Here is a 21,603-nt window from a genome sequence, read left to right on the forward strand (position 1 = left end):
AAGTCCTGACGGACCAACCCTTGATGAACATTCTTCATAGCCCGAAGGCCAGTGGAAGGCTCATCAAATGGGAAATTAAGTTAGGAGAATTTGATATCAAGTACAAGCCTCGAACGGCCATCAAGGCTCAGGCCTTAGCAGACTTCATGGTCGAATGTACCATTAACGACCAAGAAGTCGGGGACAAGAGATAATAACCCCAAAAGGAGGAGAGAAGGAGAAGGATAAAGAAATAACTATGAAAGAGTATTGGGTTCTCCATTTTGATGGAGCGTCCAAAACTAAATCTAGTGGTGCAGACCTAGTCTTGAAAAGCCCTAATGGGTTTATGATTGAGTATGCTTTTAAGTTAGATTTCCCAAATACGAATAACGAAGCAGAATATGAAGCATTAATAGAAGGCTTAGGCTTGGCTAGAGCCGTGAGGGCAAAAAACCTGAAGGTCTGTAGAGACTCAAGACTTGTAGTTGCTCAAGTTAATGGAGAGTTTGAGGCCCAAGATGATACTATGGTCAAGTACCTGAGAGTTGTAAAAGGAATATTAACTCAATTCGATGAGCGGTACGAAGAACATGTTCCGAGATAAGAGAATATTACGGCGGATGCCTTATCTCAGTTCGCCTCGTCTGAAATCGAGAACTATCCGAGAAGTATCTACTTCCAGGTCTTGAAGACCCCTACTATTCATGTCATAAATCTGATAGCACCGATTGGTGTGACAAGCTATTTGTTAGATATATTTGATAATGTCATGTGTAGTATGATTTGTGTTTAGTTTTCAGATCTTACCTAACAGGGCAAATCAGTATTTAACTGGAAATCAACACTTATACTGAAGACATAACTTAAGATATCAGAAATTAAGTTATCAGAACTTAAGTTATCAGAATATATTTATTAGGAGATAATATCAGGACTTAAGAGGACTTTCAGATAAGGTAGGCGGCTGATTGAAAGGAAAGAAGATCGAGACTAAGACAGAAAGAATTATGCATGTAGAAGGAATTCTATGAAAAATAGAATACTTGGAAGAAAAGATAACTAGTTGATATATTTTAGGAAGCAGAATTATATTCCATATCAATTAGAACATTATCTTATAACTGTGTAGTATATAAACACAGGCATAGGGTTTACACTATAAGTGTTATCATTATCAAAGTTATTATTCTTTGTAACCCTAGCAGCTCTCGTGATAATTTGTTCATCACTGAGAGAGGACAGTTCCATATTGTAACAGAGTTTATTATGTTGAATAAAATTTGTGTTCAGTTACTTGTGTTCTTAATTTTGATTTGATTGTGCTAAACACTGTATTCAACCCCCTTCTACAGTTTGTGTGACCTAACAAGTGGTATCAGAGCAATCTGTTAACACACAAACAATTTAAGATCCAAAAACAATCATGTCTGAAGAAGAAACTCCAACCAAGCCCACCAAAACTGAAGAACCTCCAAAAACCATAACCCATAGTCGATATGAGACTATAAGAGTTCCCATGTTGAAACCTTCTGATTATTCCATATGGAAAATGAAGATGGTTATATTTCTGGAAGCTACATATCCAGAATATCTTGACAGGATTACTGAAGGACCACATATACCAACCAAACTCTCTGTGGAAGTTACAGGTCAGCCAACAAAGTCTGTACCAAAGGAGAAAATTGATTACACTACTGAAGATATCTCATCGATTGCGAAGGATGCAAAGGTAAGACACTTGCTACATAGTGTCATTGATAATGTCATGTCAAACAGAGTAATTCAATGCAAGACTGCAAAAGAGATATGGGATGCTTTGGAAACAAGGTGTCAGGGAACTGATTCAATCAAGAAGAACATGAAGACTATACTTACTCAAGAGTATGAGCACTTTGACTCAAAGCCTGATGAGTCATTAACTGATTTATATGACAGATTTGTCAAACTCTTGAATGATTTGTCACTAGTTGACAAAGAGTATGATATTGAAGATTCAAATCTTAAATTCCTGTTAGCTCTTCCTGAAAGATGGGATTTGAAAGCCACAATAATGATAGACAACTGTAATCTTGATGAAACAACTCTTGATGAAATTTATAGGATGCTCAAGACTCATGAACTTGAGATGGAACAAAGAAGTAAGAGGAATGGAAGAAAGTCAAGGACAGTTGCTTTTATGACTGAGGAGAAAAGTCCCAAAGTTGCTGCCTCAAAGAAAGGCAAGGGAAAGGCTCTCATCACAAAGTCTGATACCGAGTCATCAAGTTCTGATAGTGATGATGACTCAGAAACTGAAAGTATACCTGAGATGTACCCTGATGAGGAGATGATGAAGCTGTGTGCTCTTATGGTGAATGGAATCACAAAGATTGCATACAGGAAATTCAGGAGAGGAAAGAAGTTTTCCTAGAAAGGTGCAAGTTCTGATAAGAAAGGTTTCAGAAAATCTGAAGGCAAAGGAGGAAAGTCTGACATAGGAGATTACTCAAATATTAAATGCTACAACTGTGGTGAGAAAGGCCACATATCTCCTGATTGCAGAAAAGGGAAGAGTGACAAAGGCAAGGCTCTTGTCACAAAGAAGAAAAGATGGTCAGATGCTTCAGATTATGAGGATGTGAAAAACTATGCCTTAATGGCAAATGTTGATAGCAGTTCTGATACTGCTGACTTAAAGGTACCTCAAACTACTTATGCCTTTCATACTGATGATATTATTGAGTTGAGAAGATATATTAAGACTATGTTCATTAGTTATAAATATCAAACTTTAACATGTGAAAGATTAACTTCTGAAAATCTTGCTTATAAAAAGAGGAATGATTATTTAGAAAAAGAGTTAGTCATGTTCCATCAAACTCAGAAAGATAGAGATGATGCCTTTTATGTTAGGGATGAAGTGCTAAAAATGAATGAATCTCTAAAAACTGAGTTAGAAAAGGAAAGAGAGATTATTAGGACTTGGACTAACTCTGGTAAATCAACTCAGGATATTCTTAGTAGTGGAAACTGGAAAGAGGGCTTAGGATATGGAGATGATAAGAACAGTAAGGGAACTGTAGAAACTGAGCCTATAGTTGTTAAACAAAAACCAAAGGTAAATCCTGTTAAGTTTGTAACTGCAAAGTCTGATATTGAGAAATCAGAAGTTAAGGAGAAAGTAACTTCTGACAAACCTAAACAGGATAAGCCAACTGAAGTTAACATAGACTTAATGACCAAGAAGTAGCTTAAGCATAAGTTGAAAGATGTTAAGAATGTAAACAAGGTAAAGCCACCAAGGAAAAATAGGAATGGAAAGGAAGGTGTGAACAAAAGTAACAATTATAAGCCTGTTCCTAATGCTCCTAGAAAAACATGTCATAACTGTGGAAATTCTAACCATATGGCTTCTTTTTGCAGGAAGAATAAGAATATAAACTCCTTACTCTCAAAATCAGGAGTTAAGAGTCAGTATGTTAGATATAAGCCACAAAATCCTTATTTTCATTGTGGTAGTTTATGGCATTCCATTTATACTTGTAAGGAATATCATAGTTTATACTATGATTATTATCAAATAAAACCTTCTGTAAAGAAAGTTAGCATTATTCCTTCTAGTGTAAGTTCTGATGCAAAGTCTGATATTGCAAATTCTGATAAGAAAACTGTTAACATAAACTCTGATGCTAAATCCGCTGCAAATGTTAACAAACTTAAAAAGGCCAAAGGATCCAAACAAGTCTGGGTCCTTAAAACTAATCATTAGTGGTCTTTGTGATTGCAGGGCAACAGGAACAATATTCTAGTTCTGGACAGTGGATGTTCAGGACATATGACTGGAAATAAAGCCTTGCTATCAGACTTTGTCAAGAAAGCTGGCCCAAGTGTTTCTTATGGAGATGGCAACATTGGAAAAACTCTGGGATATGGCAATATCTATCTTGGGAATGTCATCATTGAAAAAGTAGCTCTGGTCTCAGGACTTAAACACAATCTGCTGAGTGTGAGTCAAATCTGTGACAGAGGTTATCATATGGATTTATTTGAAGAACACTGTGAAGTTGTAAGCAAATCTACATGCAAAGTTGTTCTGAAAGGATACAGGCATGGTAACATTTATGAAGCCAAACTTTCAACAAGTATTGATGGTTCTAAAATCTGTCTGTTAAGTAGAGCATCAATTGAAGAAAGCTGGGATTGGCACAAGAAACTCTCTCATTTAAATTTTAACAATATAAATGAACTAGTCAAGAAAGATCTTGTGAGAGGACTGCCAAAATCAGTATTTGCTCCTGATGGCCTTTGTGATTCATGTCAGAAGGCAAAACAAAGAAAATCTTCATTCAAGAGCAAGACTGAATCATCAATTCTTTAGCCTTATCACCTACTACATGTTGATTTATTTGGTCCAGTTAATGTCATGTCTATTGCAAAGAAGAAATATGCTATGGTCATAGTGGATGAGTTCACCAGATACACATGGGTGTATTTCTTGCACACAAAAAGTGAAACTGCATCTATCTTAATTGATCATGTCAAGCAACTGGATAAATTGGTCAAAGATTCTGTGAAGATCATAAGAATTGATAATGGCATTGAGTTCAAGAATTTGATCATGGAAGAGTTCTGCAAAAACCATGGAATAAAGAAAGAATTTTCTGCTCCTAGAACTCCACAGCAAAATGGAGTTGTTGAAAGAAAGAATAGAACTCTTATTGAAGTTGCACGAACTATGCTTGATGAAGCAAAGTTACCAACCTACTTTTGGGCTGAAGCTGTACAGACTGCTTGTTTTACTCAGAATGCAACACTTATCAACAAGCATGGAAAAACACCATATGAGATGGTGAAGAAAAAGAAGCCAAATCTGAAGTATTTTCATGTATTTGGATGCAAGTGTTTTGTTCTTAAGACTCATCCGGAACAGCTATCCAAATTTGATCTAAAAGCTGATGAAAGAATTTTTGTTGGATATTCACTTTCTACAAAAGCCTTCAGAGTCTACAATTTAAGAACAAGGGTTGTCATGGAATCTATCAATGTCTCTTTTGATGATAAGAAGATTACTAGACTTGAAGATTTCAATGATCATGATCAGCTGAGATTCGAAAATGAAGTTTTAAATTCTGATTCTGTAAATCCTGACAGTCTAAATCCTGATACTGCAAACTCTGATAGATTAAACTCTGATGTCATTGAAACTATGGTGACTATGCCTAAGAAAGATGCACCTGTGCAGGGGGAGCATACTGAAGATCCAACTACATCTGAAGAAGCATCAGAACCTACAACAGGCTCTTCAAGTTCTGATGGGACAAGTTCTGATATTTCTGGAAACTCAAATTCTGAAGGATCCAACTCAGAGAGCATAATTTCAGGGGGAGCATCAGAAAATGTTGATGGAGACAGCTTGGATCATTGGGGAGCATCCAGTTCTAAAGAAAACCTTCCATCTACAAGGAAGTGGACTAAAGCACATACACCTGACTTAATTATTGGAAATCCTGATGCAGGTGTCAGAACTAGAAAAGCTACATCAAATGAATGTCTCTATCATTCTTTTCTTTCTTAGACTGAACCAAAGAAAGTGGAAGAAGCTCTCCAAGATGCTGATTGGGTGCAAGCAAGGAAAGAAGAGTTAAATGGAATTTGAAAGAAATAAAGTCTGGACCCTAGTACCAAGACCAAAGAACATGTCTGTTGTTGGTACAAAGTGGGTGTTCAGAAACAAAACTGACAGTGATGGCATAATTATAAGGAACAAAGCAAGGCTGGTTGCAAAAGGATACTCTCAACAGGAGGGAATTAATTATGATGAAACATTTGCACCAGTTGCTAGATTGGAAGCCATAAGGATATTTTTGGCTTATACTGCTCACAAGAAGTTTAAAGTCTTTCAAATGGATGTGAAAAGTGCTTTTCTTAATGGAGAATTGGAAGAGGAAGTATATGTTGAACAACCTCCAAGCTTTGTAGATCCCAAATTTCCCAATCATGTCTACAGGCTTGATAAAGCACTTTATGGCCTTAAGCAAGCTCCAAGAGCATGGTATGAGACTTTAGCTCAGTTTCTTCTGGAAAGTGGATTTAACAGATGAACTATTGACAAAACATTGTTCTACTTCAACCATGGAAAGGACTTACTTTTGGTGCAAATATATGTTGATGATATCATTTTTGGTTCTATAAATGACAGACTTTGTAAGAAGTTTGCCAAACTGATGCAGTCAAGATATCAAATGAATATGATGGGAGAACTTAACTATTTTCTGGGCCTTCAAGTCAAGCAGAATGAAGAAGGAACTTTTATTTGTCAATCTAAGTACACCAGAAATTTGTTGAAGAAATTTGGAATGCAAGATTGTTCAAGCGCATCCACTCCTATGGCCACTGCAACAAAGTTGGATAATGATACTGGTAAATTAGTAGATATTACTGATTACAGAGGTATGATTGGTTCACTACTCTACCTAACTGCAAGTAGACCTGATATCATGTATGCTACCTGTCTTTGTGCAAGATTTCAAGCAGATCCAAGAGAACCTCACTTAACAGTTGTGAAAAGAATTTTCAAGTACCTTAAGGGTACAGCTGATCTGGGATTGTGGTATCCTAGAGAATCAGACTTTAAGCTAATAGGTTACTCAGATGCAGATTTTGCAGGATGCAAAATAGACAGGAAAAGCACTAGTGGAAGCTGCCAATTTCTTGTAGGCAGATTGGTTTCTTGGTTTAGCAAGAAACAGAAGTCAATTTCCACATCAACTGCAGAAGCAGAATACATTGCTGCAGGAAGCTGTTGTGCACAGATTCTTTGGATGAAGAATCAGTTACTGGATTATGGGTTAGAATTTTCTAAAATCCCTATTTACAATGATAATCAAAGTGCTATTGCTATGACAGGTAATCATGTTCAACACTCAATGACAAAGCACATCAGCATTAGGTACCACTTCATACGGGAACATGTGGATGAAGGTACAGTGGAATTGTATTTTGTTCCAACAGATCAACAACTAGCAGATATCTTCACAAAACCACTGTGTGAAGCTACTTTTACAAGATTGGTAAATGAACTTGGAATGGTTTCAGGTTCTTTCTCTAAATCTGCTGAGTTTATGTTCTTATACATCAGACTTTATGATCAGTATTTACAGATATTACTATCTTTGTGTATTATGTGCTTAAATTGCAAATTGCTTAAGTGCTGATTGTTTTCTGATGTGAATTTCTAAACTCTAATAGTGATATGAATGTTTCTGTGACTATTCAATCCAATGAGGATAACTGTGCTAGATGCTGACCTAGTAGTCTTTAATATACTAAAGATCCCATGTTTGAAGTAATTGTTTATGTGGAAATCTTTTAACACAAGCAAATTTTGATATTGAGCTTAGTTAAGTTTACTTTGTGTATCTTATTACTAAGTCAAAAACTAGAATAATGTTTCTTATCTGTTAAGTTCTGATGTTAGTAAATCTGGTGGATGTACTAAGTGCTGATAAACCTCACTTATCAAAAGAAAAAGAAAAGAAAAGAAATAAATATCAGGTACTCCTTTGAGATCTAGAGTAAAAATGTGGAAGGGAAGACCCAAGTGCATTGCTGGTATTAAGTAATATGCATTAGAAAAGCAAAATAAAATTTTCTTGGTGACTTTTCACACTCTATGATTACTGGAGAAATACTCTGATAACAGCATAAATTCTGATAAGCAGTCGTGACTCACTTACACTGAGAAACCACTGTAAAATGGAATTTAAAAGATGCATAAAATGAGCACAAAACAGTTGAGGTGGACTCATGCATGAACTCATTCTAAAGTAGACTTTAGAATAATGACAGATTTTGAGTAAAGTTCTTAGTTATGCCTTATTTCTAAGATGTACTGAAGTGAATCAGACTGATATCTAGTTTAATGCACACACATACACTCCATATGAATGATGAAAATTATTGTGGTGATAAATGTTGTTTTAGATGAACAGTCTATGTGTCAGATTGCATAAATTCTGAGGACAAGTTCTGATGGAAGTTTTAATGATTAAGTTCTGATGAAACCATATCAGTATTTGTGTGAAGAATTACAGGGATAAACATTCTCTTTTCGAGTTAAGGAGCCATATTCTGATGACTTTTAAATCCTGATAATAATCAAGTTTTGATACTGACGTGGCAGTATTTATTTACTTGGTTTGTTTTTGGTCATTACCTGAATGAAAATATTTTTACAGAATATTGGTTAATGTGAGATAAAACAGTCATAATCATTATGGGTTAGTGGTTAGCGTGTATGTCTTGAAAAATTGCATGCGCACAGTAATTATTATTATATCCCGTGCCCATTAACTCTGGCTTTAGATCTATTACTGACTGTTATTATTACACATCAGTCTAGGGAGTCGAGGGGTCATTATTTTTACTTATAATTTTTAACCAGTCCTCGTGTCCCTTGGTATTCTATTGGTTATTTAAACCAACCATTCATTCCAGCCAAAACATCTTTCATTTTCTCACAAACTCATTCTCTTTTTATTCATACCAACAAAAATGGTCCGTTTCAACATGTTCCTGAACTATGAAACCTTTAACATCGAGTTGAGTTGTGATGAATGGCAACAAGAGTGGCATGTCACCGCCATTCCTGACGAGCTTTGGAAATTAGTTCCACAAGAGGTTCACACAGAACTCTTGTTCTTATCAATGGAGTATCACCTCCATCTTGATAGGTTGGAATAGGAAAGGAGAGAAGCTCCCCGTCAGCAAGAACGGATCATCCGTCTTGCAGTGCTCTTCATCAGCAGCAGAAGGAGTTAGTCGTTAGGTCTTCTTAGACTAGGATTAAGGCTGTTGATGTTAAGAATCGTAGAATAGAACTATCTTGTAATTTTTGCATGTAATTACTAAATTTCATCGAATGTAATCATCTGATATATCAATGAAATTTTCTTTAATTGCAAGATTTGTTCTTTGTTTCTCAAATTATGTGACTGTGCATGTTTATTTGCAATTTATTAATCTTTACTTCATCGACTTTTAATTTTATTTTGTGATGAATGTTTTGATTAAATTATGTTGATTTGAGAAAACAATTCAAACATCAGAACCTGTTGTTGTAGAAGCTGAGAAGGTTACTTCTCAGAAAGATACTGTAACTGGGAGTTCTAGGCCCCTCAAAAGGCTTAGAAAGTTAAGTTCTGATGATACAGCTCCTACAGTGTCTCCACCTTTGAAGAAATTAAAAAAAACAGAGAGCTCACAGGGACATAGTTGAGTCAGATTCAGAGGATGTAGTGGAAGCAGCTAAGGAAGGGGATCAGGAATCTCTGATCTCAACAGAACCAACTGTTATTGAATCACTTCCTTCTGCACAACAAGAAACTGCTCAAGACAGAATTCCTACACCTCCTATGTCACCTATAGTTGATCCAGTACATACTGAAGAACCAGGTACAAGTGCTGAAATTGATATTCATAACTTGATTGTGCCTGAGGTTTTGTACTTGGAAGCTCCACCAATTCAACTCACTCCAGCAACAACATCAATTTTGGATGTTGATCAGAACCTGGCTGCATATAAGAATTTAGAGGATGATATTGAAGCCTCTATAGTCTCACATACTGCTATTTTATCAGAGGATGCTGATACTGCAGGATTTACAAGTTCTGATGCTGCCAATGAAGAAACTATTGGTGAAGCTGCTGCTAATTTAGATACTGATGCAGCTGGTCGATCAGGACATGCACCTCAACAAACAGTTAATCAAGCTGATTTAGTCAAGAAGTTTGTTACATGGGAAGCACCAGTACCTTGGAGTGAAACTCCTAGAGGAAAGGAGTGGACTAAGGAATGGAACACAGTTAGTTTTGTTCCTTCTGAAAAGATTCTTGCTGAGCATCTGGCAAAAGCTGATGAAATGTTGTTAAATGATGATTTCAAGGCACAACTGAGAGTTACTGCATTGAGTACTAGGCACTTTCAGGGTCAACACTCAACAACTCATGCTAAGGTGAATAAAATTCAAGAAACTTTGATCCAGCAAGATATGAATGTGAAACTTGAAAAGAACAGATTTTTCAAGCCAGTATTTGACAGAATTGCCTACATTGAGAAAACTCAGGAGAAGCAAAAAACTCAAATTGAAGAAATTCTGAAGAATCAAGCTTCTCACCAAAATCAACTCAATGAGATCCAATCCTCAGTGGAATTGCTTGTATCTCTTCTTTTACCTGCTGATGCCAAAAAGGGGGAGAAAGTGATTAAGTCCAAATGCAAATCTATTCAGACACTGAAAGGAAAGGATGATGGAAATGATGACCAGGGAAACTCTAACAAGGGTAGAGATCAAGGTCAAGGCAAAGGAATTTCATCAAGTAAAGCTAGAATTACAAGTCAAGGAACAAGTTCTGATACTGGGAGAAGAATAAGTTCTGATACTGGTAAAAGGATAAGTTTTGGTGAACATCTGAAACTTGATGAAGAAATTTCAAATGAGTTATTTCTTAAAGAAAATCCAGAAATGGACTTTGAGAGTCTAAAGGAAGAAGAAGCTAGACTCAAAGCAGAAGGTGTCAAGATAAAATCTAAAGCTTCTGTTGTTAAAAAGAAATTTCCAAAACCTAAGGGTATTGTGATAAAGGAAAGAACAAATTCTGAGGCAAGCAAAGCCAAATCACAAGTGGAAATTGATCCAAGGTCCAAGGGCAAAGAAAAAGTTGATGAAACTTTAAAGGTTTATATGCCAGTCATGGATGACGAAATAACTGATGATGAAGAAGATGTTAATCTTACTCTGATGCAAAAAGAAGATTTTTCAAACAACCTCTGATATGGCTCATGTTGTTCAGAGTCAAGCTATAGTAAGTTCTGATATGACAGTGAAGCAAGCAACCTCTGACATAGCTCAAGTTGGCTTGATATCAGAAGATAAGGAAAAGGAAACCTCTGACATTGCTCATGTTAAACCTTCAAAGATACTGATAAGTGGCATTTTATACCACTTAGAGCGTCTTGAAATGGCTTAAATTGGTGTCTTGAAATCAAGTATTTTGTGTATTTGATGCGTTTTTCTAGTGTTTATGCATTTCAGGATTTTAGTTACATTTCGGGGGAGGAATCATCAAGAATAAGCCTTGGCATGTGTTCACCATTACGAGAGGAAAGAAACGGGCAGATTACGGCGAAGAAACGGAGCGAAATCAGAATTTTTCCAGTAGAGGTCTGAGCGCCCGCTCAGCATTGCTGAGCGGCCGCGCATCAAGTTGAGCGCCCGCTCAGCTATGCTGAGCGGCCGCGCAGGGTCGGGAAAAAAGATAAATTATTTTAGGACTTCTACTTCTATTTGGTTTCCAGTTCTATGTAATCTGAGTTTTATGGGACTATTATATAAGTAGATTTGAGACGTTTTCACAAGTGTGGATTGAAGAAGATTGTGTTTTTACGCAAGGAGCGAAGGAGATAAGGAAGAAGACCGATTTAGCACACCGCAACGAAGAGGAAGCATATCTTCTTGTGATTCTTGTTTCGTTGTAACGTTGGATGCTAGTTTTCTTGCTTTGAACTTATTTACTCTTGTGACGTACTCTGTTTTAATATAATAAGTTTAGTTATTATTTTCTTGTGTTTGTTTATCATGATTTCATATGAACCCATGATGACGATAAGTGCTATTATGGGCTAATCGTGATCATGGGGTTGCAACGGATTTATTATGGAATTCTTTAGTTAATTGTTTAATACTTTAGTGTGTGATGATTGCATGATATCTAGTATTGGTTGTGCGTATTCGTCTTATGTGCGTCGCGAACATATAAGATAGGGTGTTAATCTCTTGAGAAGCGACGGTGGATCTTGAGATTTAGAACTTGCCATGCTAGCATAGGTTCATGTACGTTGTGCATGATTAGTGGGTAACTCTAACAGTTTTATTTGCCCTATGTAATCAAAAGGAATAACTTGTGCTAAAATCGTTGTGTTGTCAATTTCTGTAGACATATGGGAACTCAACATAATTGATGACTATTCAACTTCTATCTTAATTGTGGATGCTTGGTAGAATGGTATTAGTACAATGAAAGTTGGCTTTTATCAGTTTCGTGTTATTCGATTAATATCATCACTGTCACATGCTAAAGGTAATAACAATGGCTATAGAAGGAAGTAATAATGAAGTTGTGATCTCATGAGTGTTTTATTATTGATAAATTGAAGTGTTAGTTAAGTGATTAATTAAGTAGTTAATTATAGTTAATATTTAATCAACAATTTTAAGTGTTAGTATCTTAACATTGAGAAGTAATCATACATTGGTGAGTGAGTTTAATTAGACAATAATTTAGTCTGAGTCTCTGAGGGAACGAACTACAAAGTATTCTATATTACTTGCGAACGCGTATACTTGCGTGAATATTAGTACGTGTTTTCGCTCTAAAAAGTTTTTGGCGCCGCTGCCGGGGACTCGGCATATTTGTTTAGTTATGTTCTTACCATCATTGGTCATTAGGACTCAGTGATTAGGACGTAGTAGTTACTTATTTTTTCCGATTGTGTTTCAGGTACTTTAACAAGCGTTTATGCAAACTCGTTCTCGTGCTCGCAAGAGGACTTTAGATACAGCTGAGGAGACAGACGAAGTTCTTGATATTCCGGAGAAGTTAGATTTTGAGGATTCGGATTCAGGAACTGAGCAGAAAGAACCAGTAAATATGGGAGATCGTATTGTTCAAGCTGATCCAGCTCTTATGGATTTTTCTCGGCCTAAAATTGAGGACATTCAGTCAAGCATCCTTCATCCGGTTATTCAAGCTAACACCTTTGAAATCAATTCGAGCACTATTCAGATGGTGTAGAATTCTGTTTCTTTTGGAGGAGCGGCAACTGAAGACCCCAACATGCACATAAGGAATTTTGTCGAGATCTGCAGCACTTTTAAGTATAATGGCGTGACTGATGAGGCTATCAAGTTGAGGCTTTTCCCATTCTCACTGAGGGACAAGGCTAAAGACTGGTTACATTCTGAACCAGATGGCTCCATCACTACGTGGCAAGATCTTGTGCAAAAGTTTCTGGTGAAGTTTTATCCGATGGCAAAGACTGTTGCTATGAGGAGTGCTCTTACGCAGTTTGCGCAGCAACCTACAGAATCTATGTGCGAGGCTTGGGAACGCTACAAGGAAATGTTGAGAAAATGTCCACATCATGGAATGCCGGATTGGATGGTGATCACTGGTTTCTATAATGGTTTGGGGGCCCAATCTCGGCCCATGCTCGATGCAGCAGCTGGAGGCGCCTTATGGGCTAAAAGCTATACTGAGGCGTATAATCTTATAGAGACGATGGCTGCAAATGAGCATCAAAACCCAACTCAGAGGATGACGTCAGGCAAGGTAGCAGGTATTCTGGAAGTTGATGCAGCCACCGCTATTGCAGCCCAGCTCCAAGCGCTATCAATGAAGGTTGATTCTCTGGCTACGTATGGAGTTAATCAAATAGCTATGGTTTGTGAGCTTTATGCAGGTTCTCATGCTACGGATCAGTGTTCTCTTGTCAACGAATCTGTTCAGTATGTGAATAATTATCAGCGACAACAGCAGCCTGTGCCAGCGACCTATCATCCTAACAACAGAAATCATCCAAATTTCAGCTGGGGGAATAATCAGAATGCTGTTCAGCCACCATATCAGCAAGGAGTGAGTAAACAGTTTAACCCACCTGGATTCCAACAACCACAGCAGTATGCTACAAGGCAATCATATCCTCAACAAGGAAGTGCAGCTGCACCTACTAGTGCTGATTTTGAGGAACTTAAGCTATTGTGCAAGAGTCAGGCGGTTTCTATCAAGACCTTGGAAAATCAAATCGGTCAATTAGCCAATGCAGTGCTCAATCGTCAACCTGGCACTCTTCCCAGTGACACGGAAGTACCAGGCAGGAAGGAAGCTAAAGAGCAAGTCAAGGCTATTACCTTAAGGTCTGGAAAAGTAGCTGATGCTGAAAAGGCAAAAGAAGTAGAAGCTGAAATTAGAGGTGAAGAATCTAAGCAAAAGGAGAAAGCGGCGGAACCAAGGAAGACTACTGTTGAACACACTCTGCCTGAGGCTAATACAGGGGAGAAACAGCTCTATCCTCCACCACCTTTTCCTAAGAGATTGCAGCAACAAAAGCTGGATAGACAGTTCGGGAAGTTTCTGGAGGTGTTCAAGAAACTTCACATCAATATACCTTTTGCTGAGGCTCTGGAACAAATGCCCAGTTATGCGAAGTTTATGAAGACTATTCTTTCAAGGAAGGTGAAACTGGATGACCTTGAAACCGTTGCTCTCACGGAAGAATACAGCGCTGTTCTGCAGCAAAAGTTACCACCAAAACTGAAAGATCCAGGAAGCTTCACCATTCCTTGCACCATTGGCAATCTGACTTTTGACAAGTGCCTTTGTGATTTGGGAGCAAGCATTAATCTGATGCCGTTGTCGATCTTTAAAAAGCTGGATCTGCCTGATCCAAAACCCACATACATGTCGCTACAATTGGCTGACCGTTCCATTACTTACCCAAGGGGCATAGTTGAGGATGTGCTCGTCAAGGTGGATAAGCTCTTCTTTCCAGCAGATTTTGTTATTCTAGATTTTGAGGAAGATAAGAAGATCCCCATAATCTTGGGAAGGCCTTTCTTGGCTACTGGCCGTACCTTGATAGACGTGCAAAAAGGGGAACTTACTATGCGGGTCCAAGATCAGGATGTGACCTTCAACGTATTCAAGACAATGAAATTCCCTACAGAAGATGAGGAGTGCTTAAAATTGGATGTGATTAATTCTGCGGTTACTTCGGAACTCGATCACATGCTAATGTCTGATGCATTGGAAAAGGCCTTAGTGGGGGATTTTGACAGCGATGATGAAGATAGCAACGAGCAATTACAATATCTGAACGCTTCTCCCTGGAAGCGAAAGCTGGACATACCATTTGAATCTCTTGGTACTTCTGACCTCAAGAACGCTGAAGGGAAGCTCAAACCATCAATAGAGGAAGCACCTACCTTGGAGCTCAAGCCATTACCTGAGCACTTGAGGTATGCTTTTTTAGGTGATTCATCTACGTTACCCGTTATTATTTCATCTGACCTTTCAGGTAGTGAGGAAGACAAGCTCTTAAGGATTTTGAGAGAATTCAAATCGGCTATAGGATGGACCATAGCAGACATCAAGGGGATAAGTCCTTCATATTGTATGCATAAAATTCTGCTAGAGGAAGGTAGTAAGCCAACTGTGGAACAGCAGCGAAGACTGAATCCCATCATGAAGGAGGTGGTGAAGAAAGAAATTCTGAAATGGCTAGATGCAGGCATCATTTATCCTATTTCTGACAGCTCGTGGGTGAGCCCCGTACAATGTGTACCTAAGAAGGGAGGTATCACTGTGGTCGCAAATGAAAAGAATGAGCTCATCCCTACTCGAACAGTTACAGGATGGAGAGTATGCATGGATTATAGAAAATTGAACAAAGCCACAAGGAAGGATCACTTCCCTCTTCCATTTATTGATCAGATGCTTGACAGATTGGCGGGTCATGAGTATTTTTGTCTTCTGGATGGTTATTCCGGGTATAATCAGATTTGTATTGCACCAGAGGATCAGGAAAAGACTACCTTCACTTGTCCTTTTGGCACGTTTGCTTTTCGCAGAGTTTCGTTTGGGTTATGTGGCGCCCCGGCCACCTTTCAGAGATGTATGATGGCTATATTCTCTGACATGATTGGAAATAACGTTGAAGTGTTCATGGATGACTTCTCCGTCTTTGGACACTCATATGATGAATGTTTGAATAATCTGCGCGCCGTACTCAAAAGATGCGTGGAAACCAATTTGGTGCTCAATTGGGAGAAATGTCATTTTATGGTGCGTGAAGGCATTATCCTTGGGCATAAGGTCTCTAGCAAGGGTCTGGAGGTGGACAAGGCCAAGGTGGGAGTCATTGAAAATCTTCCCCCACCTAATTCTGTGAAAGGAATCCGTAGTTTTCTTGGTCATGCGGGTTTTTATCGGCGATTCATCAAGGACTTTTCAAAGATATCTAAGCCGTTGTGCAATTTGCTTGAGAAAGATGTGCCTTTCAAATTTGATGATGAATGTTTGGCAGCATTCGAGACTCTCAAGAAGAGTTTGATCACTGAACCAGTTATTACAGCACCAGATTGGACAGAACCGTTTGAGATGATGTGTGATGCAAGTGATTATACGGTAGGTGCAGTTCTGGGACAGCGCAAGAAAAATCTCTTCCATGTGGTCTACTATGCAAGTAAGACTTTAAATGGTGCCCAATTGAACTATACCACTACTGAGAAGGAGCTTTTGGCTATAGTCTTTGGTTTTGAGAAATTTCGATCTTATTTGCTTGGTACGAAAGTAACAGTATTCACTGATCATGCAGCTATTCGCTATCTGGTTTCCAAGAAGGATTCGAAGCCGAGACTCATTCGTTGGGTGCTTTTACTTCAGGAATTTGAGTTAGAGATCAAAGATAGAAAAGGTACTGAGAATCAAGTAGCTGACCATCTCTCTAGGTTGGAGAATCCCGATTCTACTTCACAAGATAGGACGTTAATCAATGAATCTTTTCCGGATGAGCAGTTGTTTGCAATTCAGGAGGAAGAACCATGGTTTGCAGATATTGTAAACTATCTCGTCAGCAATATAATGCCTCCTAATTTGACATCCGCTCAAAAGAAGAAGTTTCTGCATGAGGTGAAGTGGTATATGTGGGATGAACCATATTTGTTTAGACAGGGAGCTGACCAGATCATCAGGAGATGTATCCCGTTCTGTGAGACGGAGGGGATATTACGAGACTGCCATTCCACGGTTTATGGTGGACACTATGGCGGTGAGAAGACGGCAGCTCGTATTCTGCAAGCAGGTTTTTTCTGGCCTACTTTGTTCAAGGATGCTCATCAGTTTGTCTTAAGGTGTGATCGTTGCCAAAGAGTGGGAAATTTGTCAAGGAAGGATGAGATGCCATTAAATGTGATGCTTGAAGTCGAGGTCTTTGATGTGTGGGGAATCGATTTCATGGGGCCTTTTATCTCGTCTTGCAATAATCAGTACATCTTGCTGGCAGTCGATTATGTCTCAAAATGGGTCGAAGTTAAAGCTTTACCGACAAATGATGCAAAGGCAGTGCTAAATTTTCTTCATAAGCAAATTTTCACAAGGTTTGGCACACCTCGGGTAATCATAAGTGATGAAGGATCGCATTTTTACAACCGTAAGTTCACTTCTATGATGCAGCGTTATAATGTGAATCATCGAGTAGCTACTGCCTATCATCCGCAAACAAATGGTCAAGCGGAAGTGTCTAACAGAGAGATAAAGCGCATTCTAGAGAAGGTTGTTTATCCGTCAAGGAAGGATTGGTCTTTAAAGCTCGATGAAGCTGTTTGGGCTTACAGAACAGCATACAAAACTCCACTTGGGATGTCACCGTTTTAGTTGGTGTACGGTAAGGGATGTCATCTACCTGCGGAGCTTGAGCATAAGGCCTACTGGGCATTGAAGAAGTTGAACCTGGATTTAGATACAGCTGGTAAGAAAAGAATGCTTCAGCTTAATGAACTGGATGAATTTCGACTTCAAGCGTACGAAAATAACAAAATGTATAAGGAAAAGGTGAAGAGGTGGCACGATAGGAAGCTACATCCAAAGTTATTTGTGCCAGGGCAACAAGTTCTCTTATTCAACTCTCGGCTCTGACTTTTTCCTGGGAAGTTGAAATCAAGGTGGTCTGGACCTTTTATTGTCAAAACTGTGTTTCCACATGGTGCGATGGAAATTTTTGAGAATGATCCGGACCAAGCATTCAAGGTTAACGGTCAGCGGTTGAAGCACTACTATGGGGACATGGCAAACCGAGAAGTGGTTAGTGCCATTTTGTTGACTACTTGAGAAGGGTACGAAACGTCAAGCTAATGACGAAAAAGAAGCGCTGCGTGGGAGGCAACCCATGAATTGTTGTTACAGGAACCCTTAGAAGTCAATAACCTATCCAAAAACACAAAAAAAAATCAGAAAACAGGGGCTGAAAAAAAAAAATTCCAGTGACCCCCTGAGCGCCCGCTCAGCTTTGCTGAGCGACCGCGCAGCAAGCTGAGCGCCCGCTCAGCTTTGCTGAGCGACCGCGCAGCAAGCTGAGCGCCCGCTCAGTTTTGCTGAGCGACCGCTCAGGGGTCGAGTACCAGAATTTTTTTTACAGTTCAGAAAAAAAAACACACACACACAAAAACAGTTTTAGCCCATAAACCCACGATTTGTTCCCACTACCCCATCATTTTACTCCTTAATTCCAAAACCCTAATCTAATCCACACCCTATATATACATACACCTATCCTACATATCTCCCACAAAACTTCCTACACTTCAACCCTCTCACAAACATCAAAAAATCAGTTCTTACACACTTTTATTCACGAATCAATGGCACCCAAGAGAGCACGCACTATTGACAGCAGCAGCACAGTTCCTACTGCTGATTCATCGAGGGGTACTGCTGCAAGGCCTCTGTTAACTGACAGAGCCGTGGAGGAGGAGTACACTAGGCTGTTGGGGAAGCCGATTCTGAAGGAGAGAGGTTTTTTACCATCGGGGAGGGATGGTGAGTTGCTGCCCATGATTGCAGAGAAGGGGTGGATAGCTTTTTGTGAGTCACCCGAAGCGGTACCGATGAGCGTTGTTCGTGAGTTCTACGCGAATGCGAAGGACGAAAAGAATGGGTTTTCTGTGGTCCGAGGGCTGACGGTTGATTATCATCCTGCGGCGATTCGCCGTGTGATTGGACAGCGAGAGAGGAAGCCCGAGGAGGAGAACTGGAATGAAAAGACTGCTGAGGATTTTAACTTGGATTTGATTTGTGCGACTCTCTATCGACCGGGCACAGTTTGGACCTGCAGGACCGGCACTAATGAGTATCGTCACTTTCCGGCGATCGCCATGAACAGGTATGCCCGTGCATGGAATGCATTTATTTGTGCTAATATTTTGCCTTCTTCGCATGCACACGAGGTCACAGTTGAGAGAGCACAGTTGTTGTGGGGAATTCTGAATGAGGAATACTATGTGGACCTTGGTGAGTTTATCTACCAAGGAATTCTGAAGTTTTTGAGGGGAGCGAAGCATATGAACATCCCTTATGCATCTACGGTTACGAAGCTATGCCGAGCAGTGGGAGTGAACTGGCCGGCTCATGAGCAGTTGCAGTTGCCAGCAGCTCCGATTGATTCTGGCACTCTGAATGAGATGCAGGAGTGGACCGGTGGTGAGCCTGAGGAGCATGGGCTGGGTTATCGTCTTCCAGGAGGGCGTCCAGCACGAGGTGCTACTATGGCTAGGCCAGGGCGTGATGAGGCTGGTTCTTCGAGAGCTCAGGAGGGTGCTGGGATGGTTGATGCCCAGTATAGGAGGCTTTCACGGTGGATGGATGCCATGTATGAGACGCAGAGCAGGTTTGCTCAGGAGCTCACCCTTGCGTTAGGGACTGCTTTTCGAGGCCTTGGAGCTGATATCCAGTGGCCAGTTTTTGGTGAGGACTCTGCATACCCGCCGCCTGATACTCCACCCACTGAGGGTGATGATGATAATGACTCCGAGTAGGTATACCCTGTGTTCCTTTCTACTACTTTCACTGAGGACAGTGAAGATTTTTAGTTTGGGGGTGGTAGTTAAGGAATATTGTGTGTGTGTCATTTATTTGCATATTCATGATAGTTTAGTTCATGTAGTTGCATGATTTATGCCATATAGTTTTTTAGTTTTTTTTTATGAATGTCATGTAGCTCATGCATTTACCATGATCCCTTTTGCAATGATTTATCGACTGAATTGTGATATTGATGCGAGTGTAGTGATAGCATTAAAGTGATATTAAGTTGTGTAGGTTGATATGCATACTAGAAACAATTGTAAGTCCACTAAGTCTTAGAGAATGCGTAAGGGCTAGATTGTTGTTATGATTTGGTTGTTTTCAAGGTCAATCTACTTATTATGCTTAGAATTCGATTATAGGTTCTTAGTGATAAAGGCATGAAAAAGAAAAAATTTGGAGAAAAAAATATGGAAGTTGTTGCTAGTTGTGGCTAGGCGTCAAATGGCTAGTAGCCGGCTCGCATATGGTGCGAGTAGTCTAGGGTTGAGCAAGATGGAGCGAAACGCACTTGCTCAGAAGTTAAAAAAAAAAAAAAAAATTTGCATAATTGATCAAGAGTGGGCTCTTTGGTATTCGAGTTATTAAGTTCTTAGGGGACTTTGTGCCTAGTGACCTAAGGCTTTTAGAGTCTGGGATCCGCTAACCTAACGCTCGTTACATGGATATCATTGTATAAGTCTTTTGTGGACCTCACTCATTGCACGGTCAAATAAGCATTTGAGTTGTAAATAAAAAGCACGATTCCGTAGTAAGCTCCAGAGTTCTTGTAGTGTTGTATATCACTTTGTGCCTAGAATTTTTTTTCTTTGTATAATCGTAGGATTGCCTTGAGGATAGTCTAGTCATAGTAATTGGTCTAGTTCCGAAGCATATCTGCTAAGCATTTGCACACACCACGTTTCTGGCTGTATGTCCGTTTGCATGAGTTTATTGATCTTTAGTTGTCTAACTGCATTCGTTGGGATGTGGCAATTTGGTTGATTAATTGTAGTAAGGGGGATCGCTGCATTTTCATATAGATTGCATTCATGCATGTTTTTATTTGTTTTTGAGTCTGTGACGCTTGAGGACAAGCATCGATTTAAGTTTGGGGGTGTGATAAGTGGCATTTTATACCACTTAGAGCGTCTTGAAATGGCTTAAATTGGTGTCTTGAAATCAAGTATTTTGTGTATTTGATGCGTTTTTCTAGTGTTTATGCATTTCAGGGTTTTAGTTGCATTTCGGGGGAGGAATCATCAAGAATAAGCCTTGGCATGTGTTCACCATTGCGAGAGGAAAGAAACGGGCAGATTACGGCGAAGAAACGGAGCGAAATCAGAATTTTTCCAGTAGAGGTCTGAGCGCCCGCTCAGCATTGCTGAGCGGCCGCGCAGCAAGCTGAGCGCCCGCTCAGCTATGCTGAGCGGCCGCGCAGGGTCGGAAAAAAAGATAAATTATTTTAGGACTTCTACTTCTGTTTGGTTTCCACTTCTATGTAATCTGAGTTTTATGGGACTATTATATAAGTAGATTTGAGACGTTTTCACAAGTGTGGATTGAAGAAGATTGTGTTTTTACGCAAGGAGCGAAGGAGATAAGGAAGAAGACCGATTTAGCACACCGCAACGAAGAGGAAGCATATCTTCTTGTGATTCTTGTTTCGTTGTAACGTTGGATGCTAGTTTTCTTGCTTTGAACTTATTTACTCTTGTGACGTACTCTGTTTTAATATAATAAGTTTAGTTATTATTTTCTTGTGTTTGTTTATCATGATTTCATATGAACCCATGATGACGATAAGTGCTATTATGGGCTAATCGTGATCATGGGGTTGCAACGGATTTATTATGGAATTCTTTAGTTAATTGTTTAATACTTTAGTGTGTGATGATTGCATGATATCTAGTATTGGTTGTGCGTATTCGTCTTATGTGTGTCGCGAACATATAAGATAGGGTGTTA

The 21,603-nt window shown here is 39.3% G+C and overlaps 1 protein-coding gene and 1 non-coding gene across 2 annotated transcripts; one reads left to right on the forward strand and one right to left on the reverse strand.

Annotated features, from left to right (window-relative positions):
• The first annotated feature begins 238 nt into the window (after window positions 1–238).
• Window positions 239–586, forward strand: LOC141693611 (uncharacterized). The gene has a single exon (XM_074498765.1). It carries the CDS (start codon window positions 239–241, stop codon window positions 584–586), a length of 348 nt encoding a protein of 115 aa, XP_074354866.1.
• A 12,476-nt stretch (window positions 587–13,062) lies between these two features.
• Window positions 13,063–13,169, reverse strand: LOC141709793 (small nucleolar RNA R71). Its single transcript, XR_012570353.1, has one exon. It is a non-coding gene; the product is annotated as a small nucleolar RNA R71 (small nucleolar RNA).
• Between the last annotated feature and the right edge of the window lie 8,434 nt (window positions 13,170–21,603).

Source organism: Apium graveolens, chromosome 2, assembly GCF_009905375.1.
Source record: "Apium graveolens cultivar Ventura chromosome 2, ASM990537v1, whole genome shotgun sequence".
Classification (NCBI taxonomy): Eukaryota; Viridiplantae; Streptophyta; class Magnoliopsida; order Apiales; family Apiaceae; genus Apium; species Apium graveolens.

Excerpts from the sequence above, each read along its gene's own strand:
- LOC141693611 (XM_074498765.1), top strand. The coding sequence starts at position 239 with ATGAAAGAGTATTGGGTTCTCCATTTTGATGGAGCGTCCAAAACTAAA.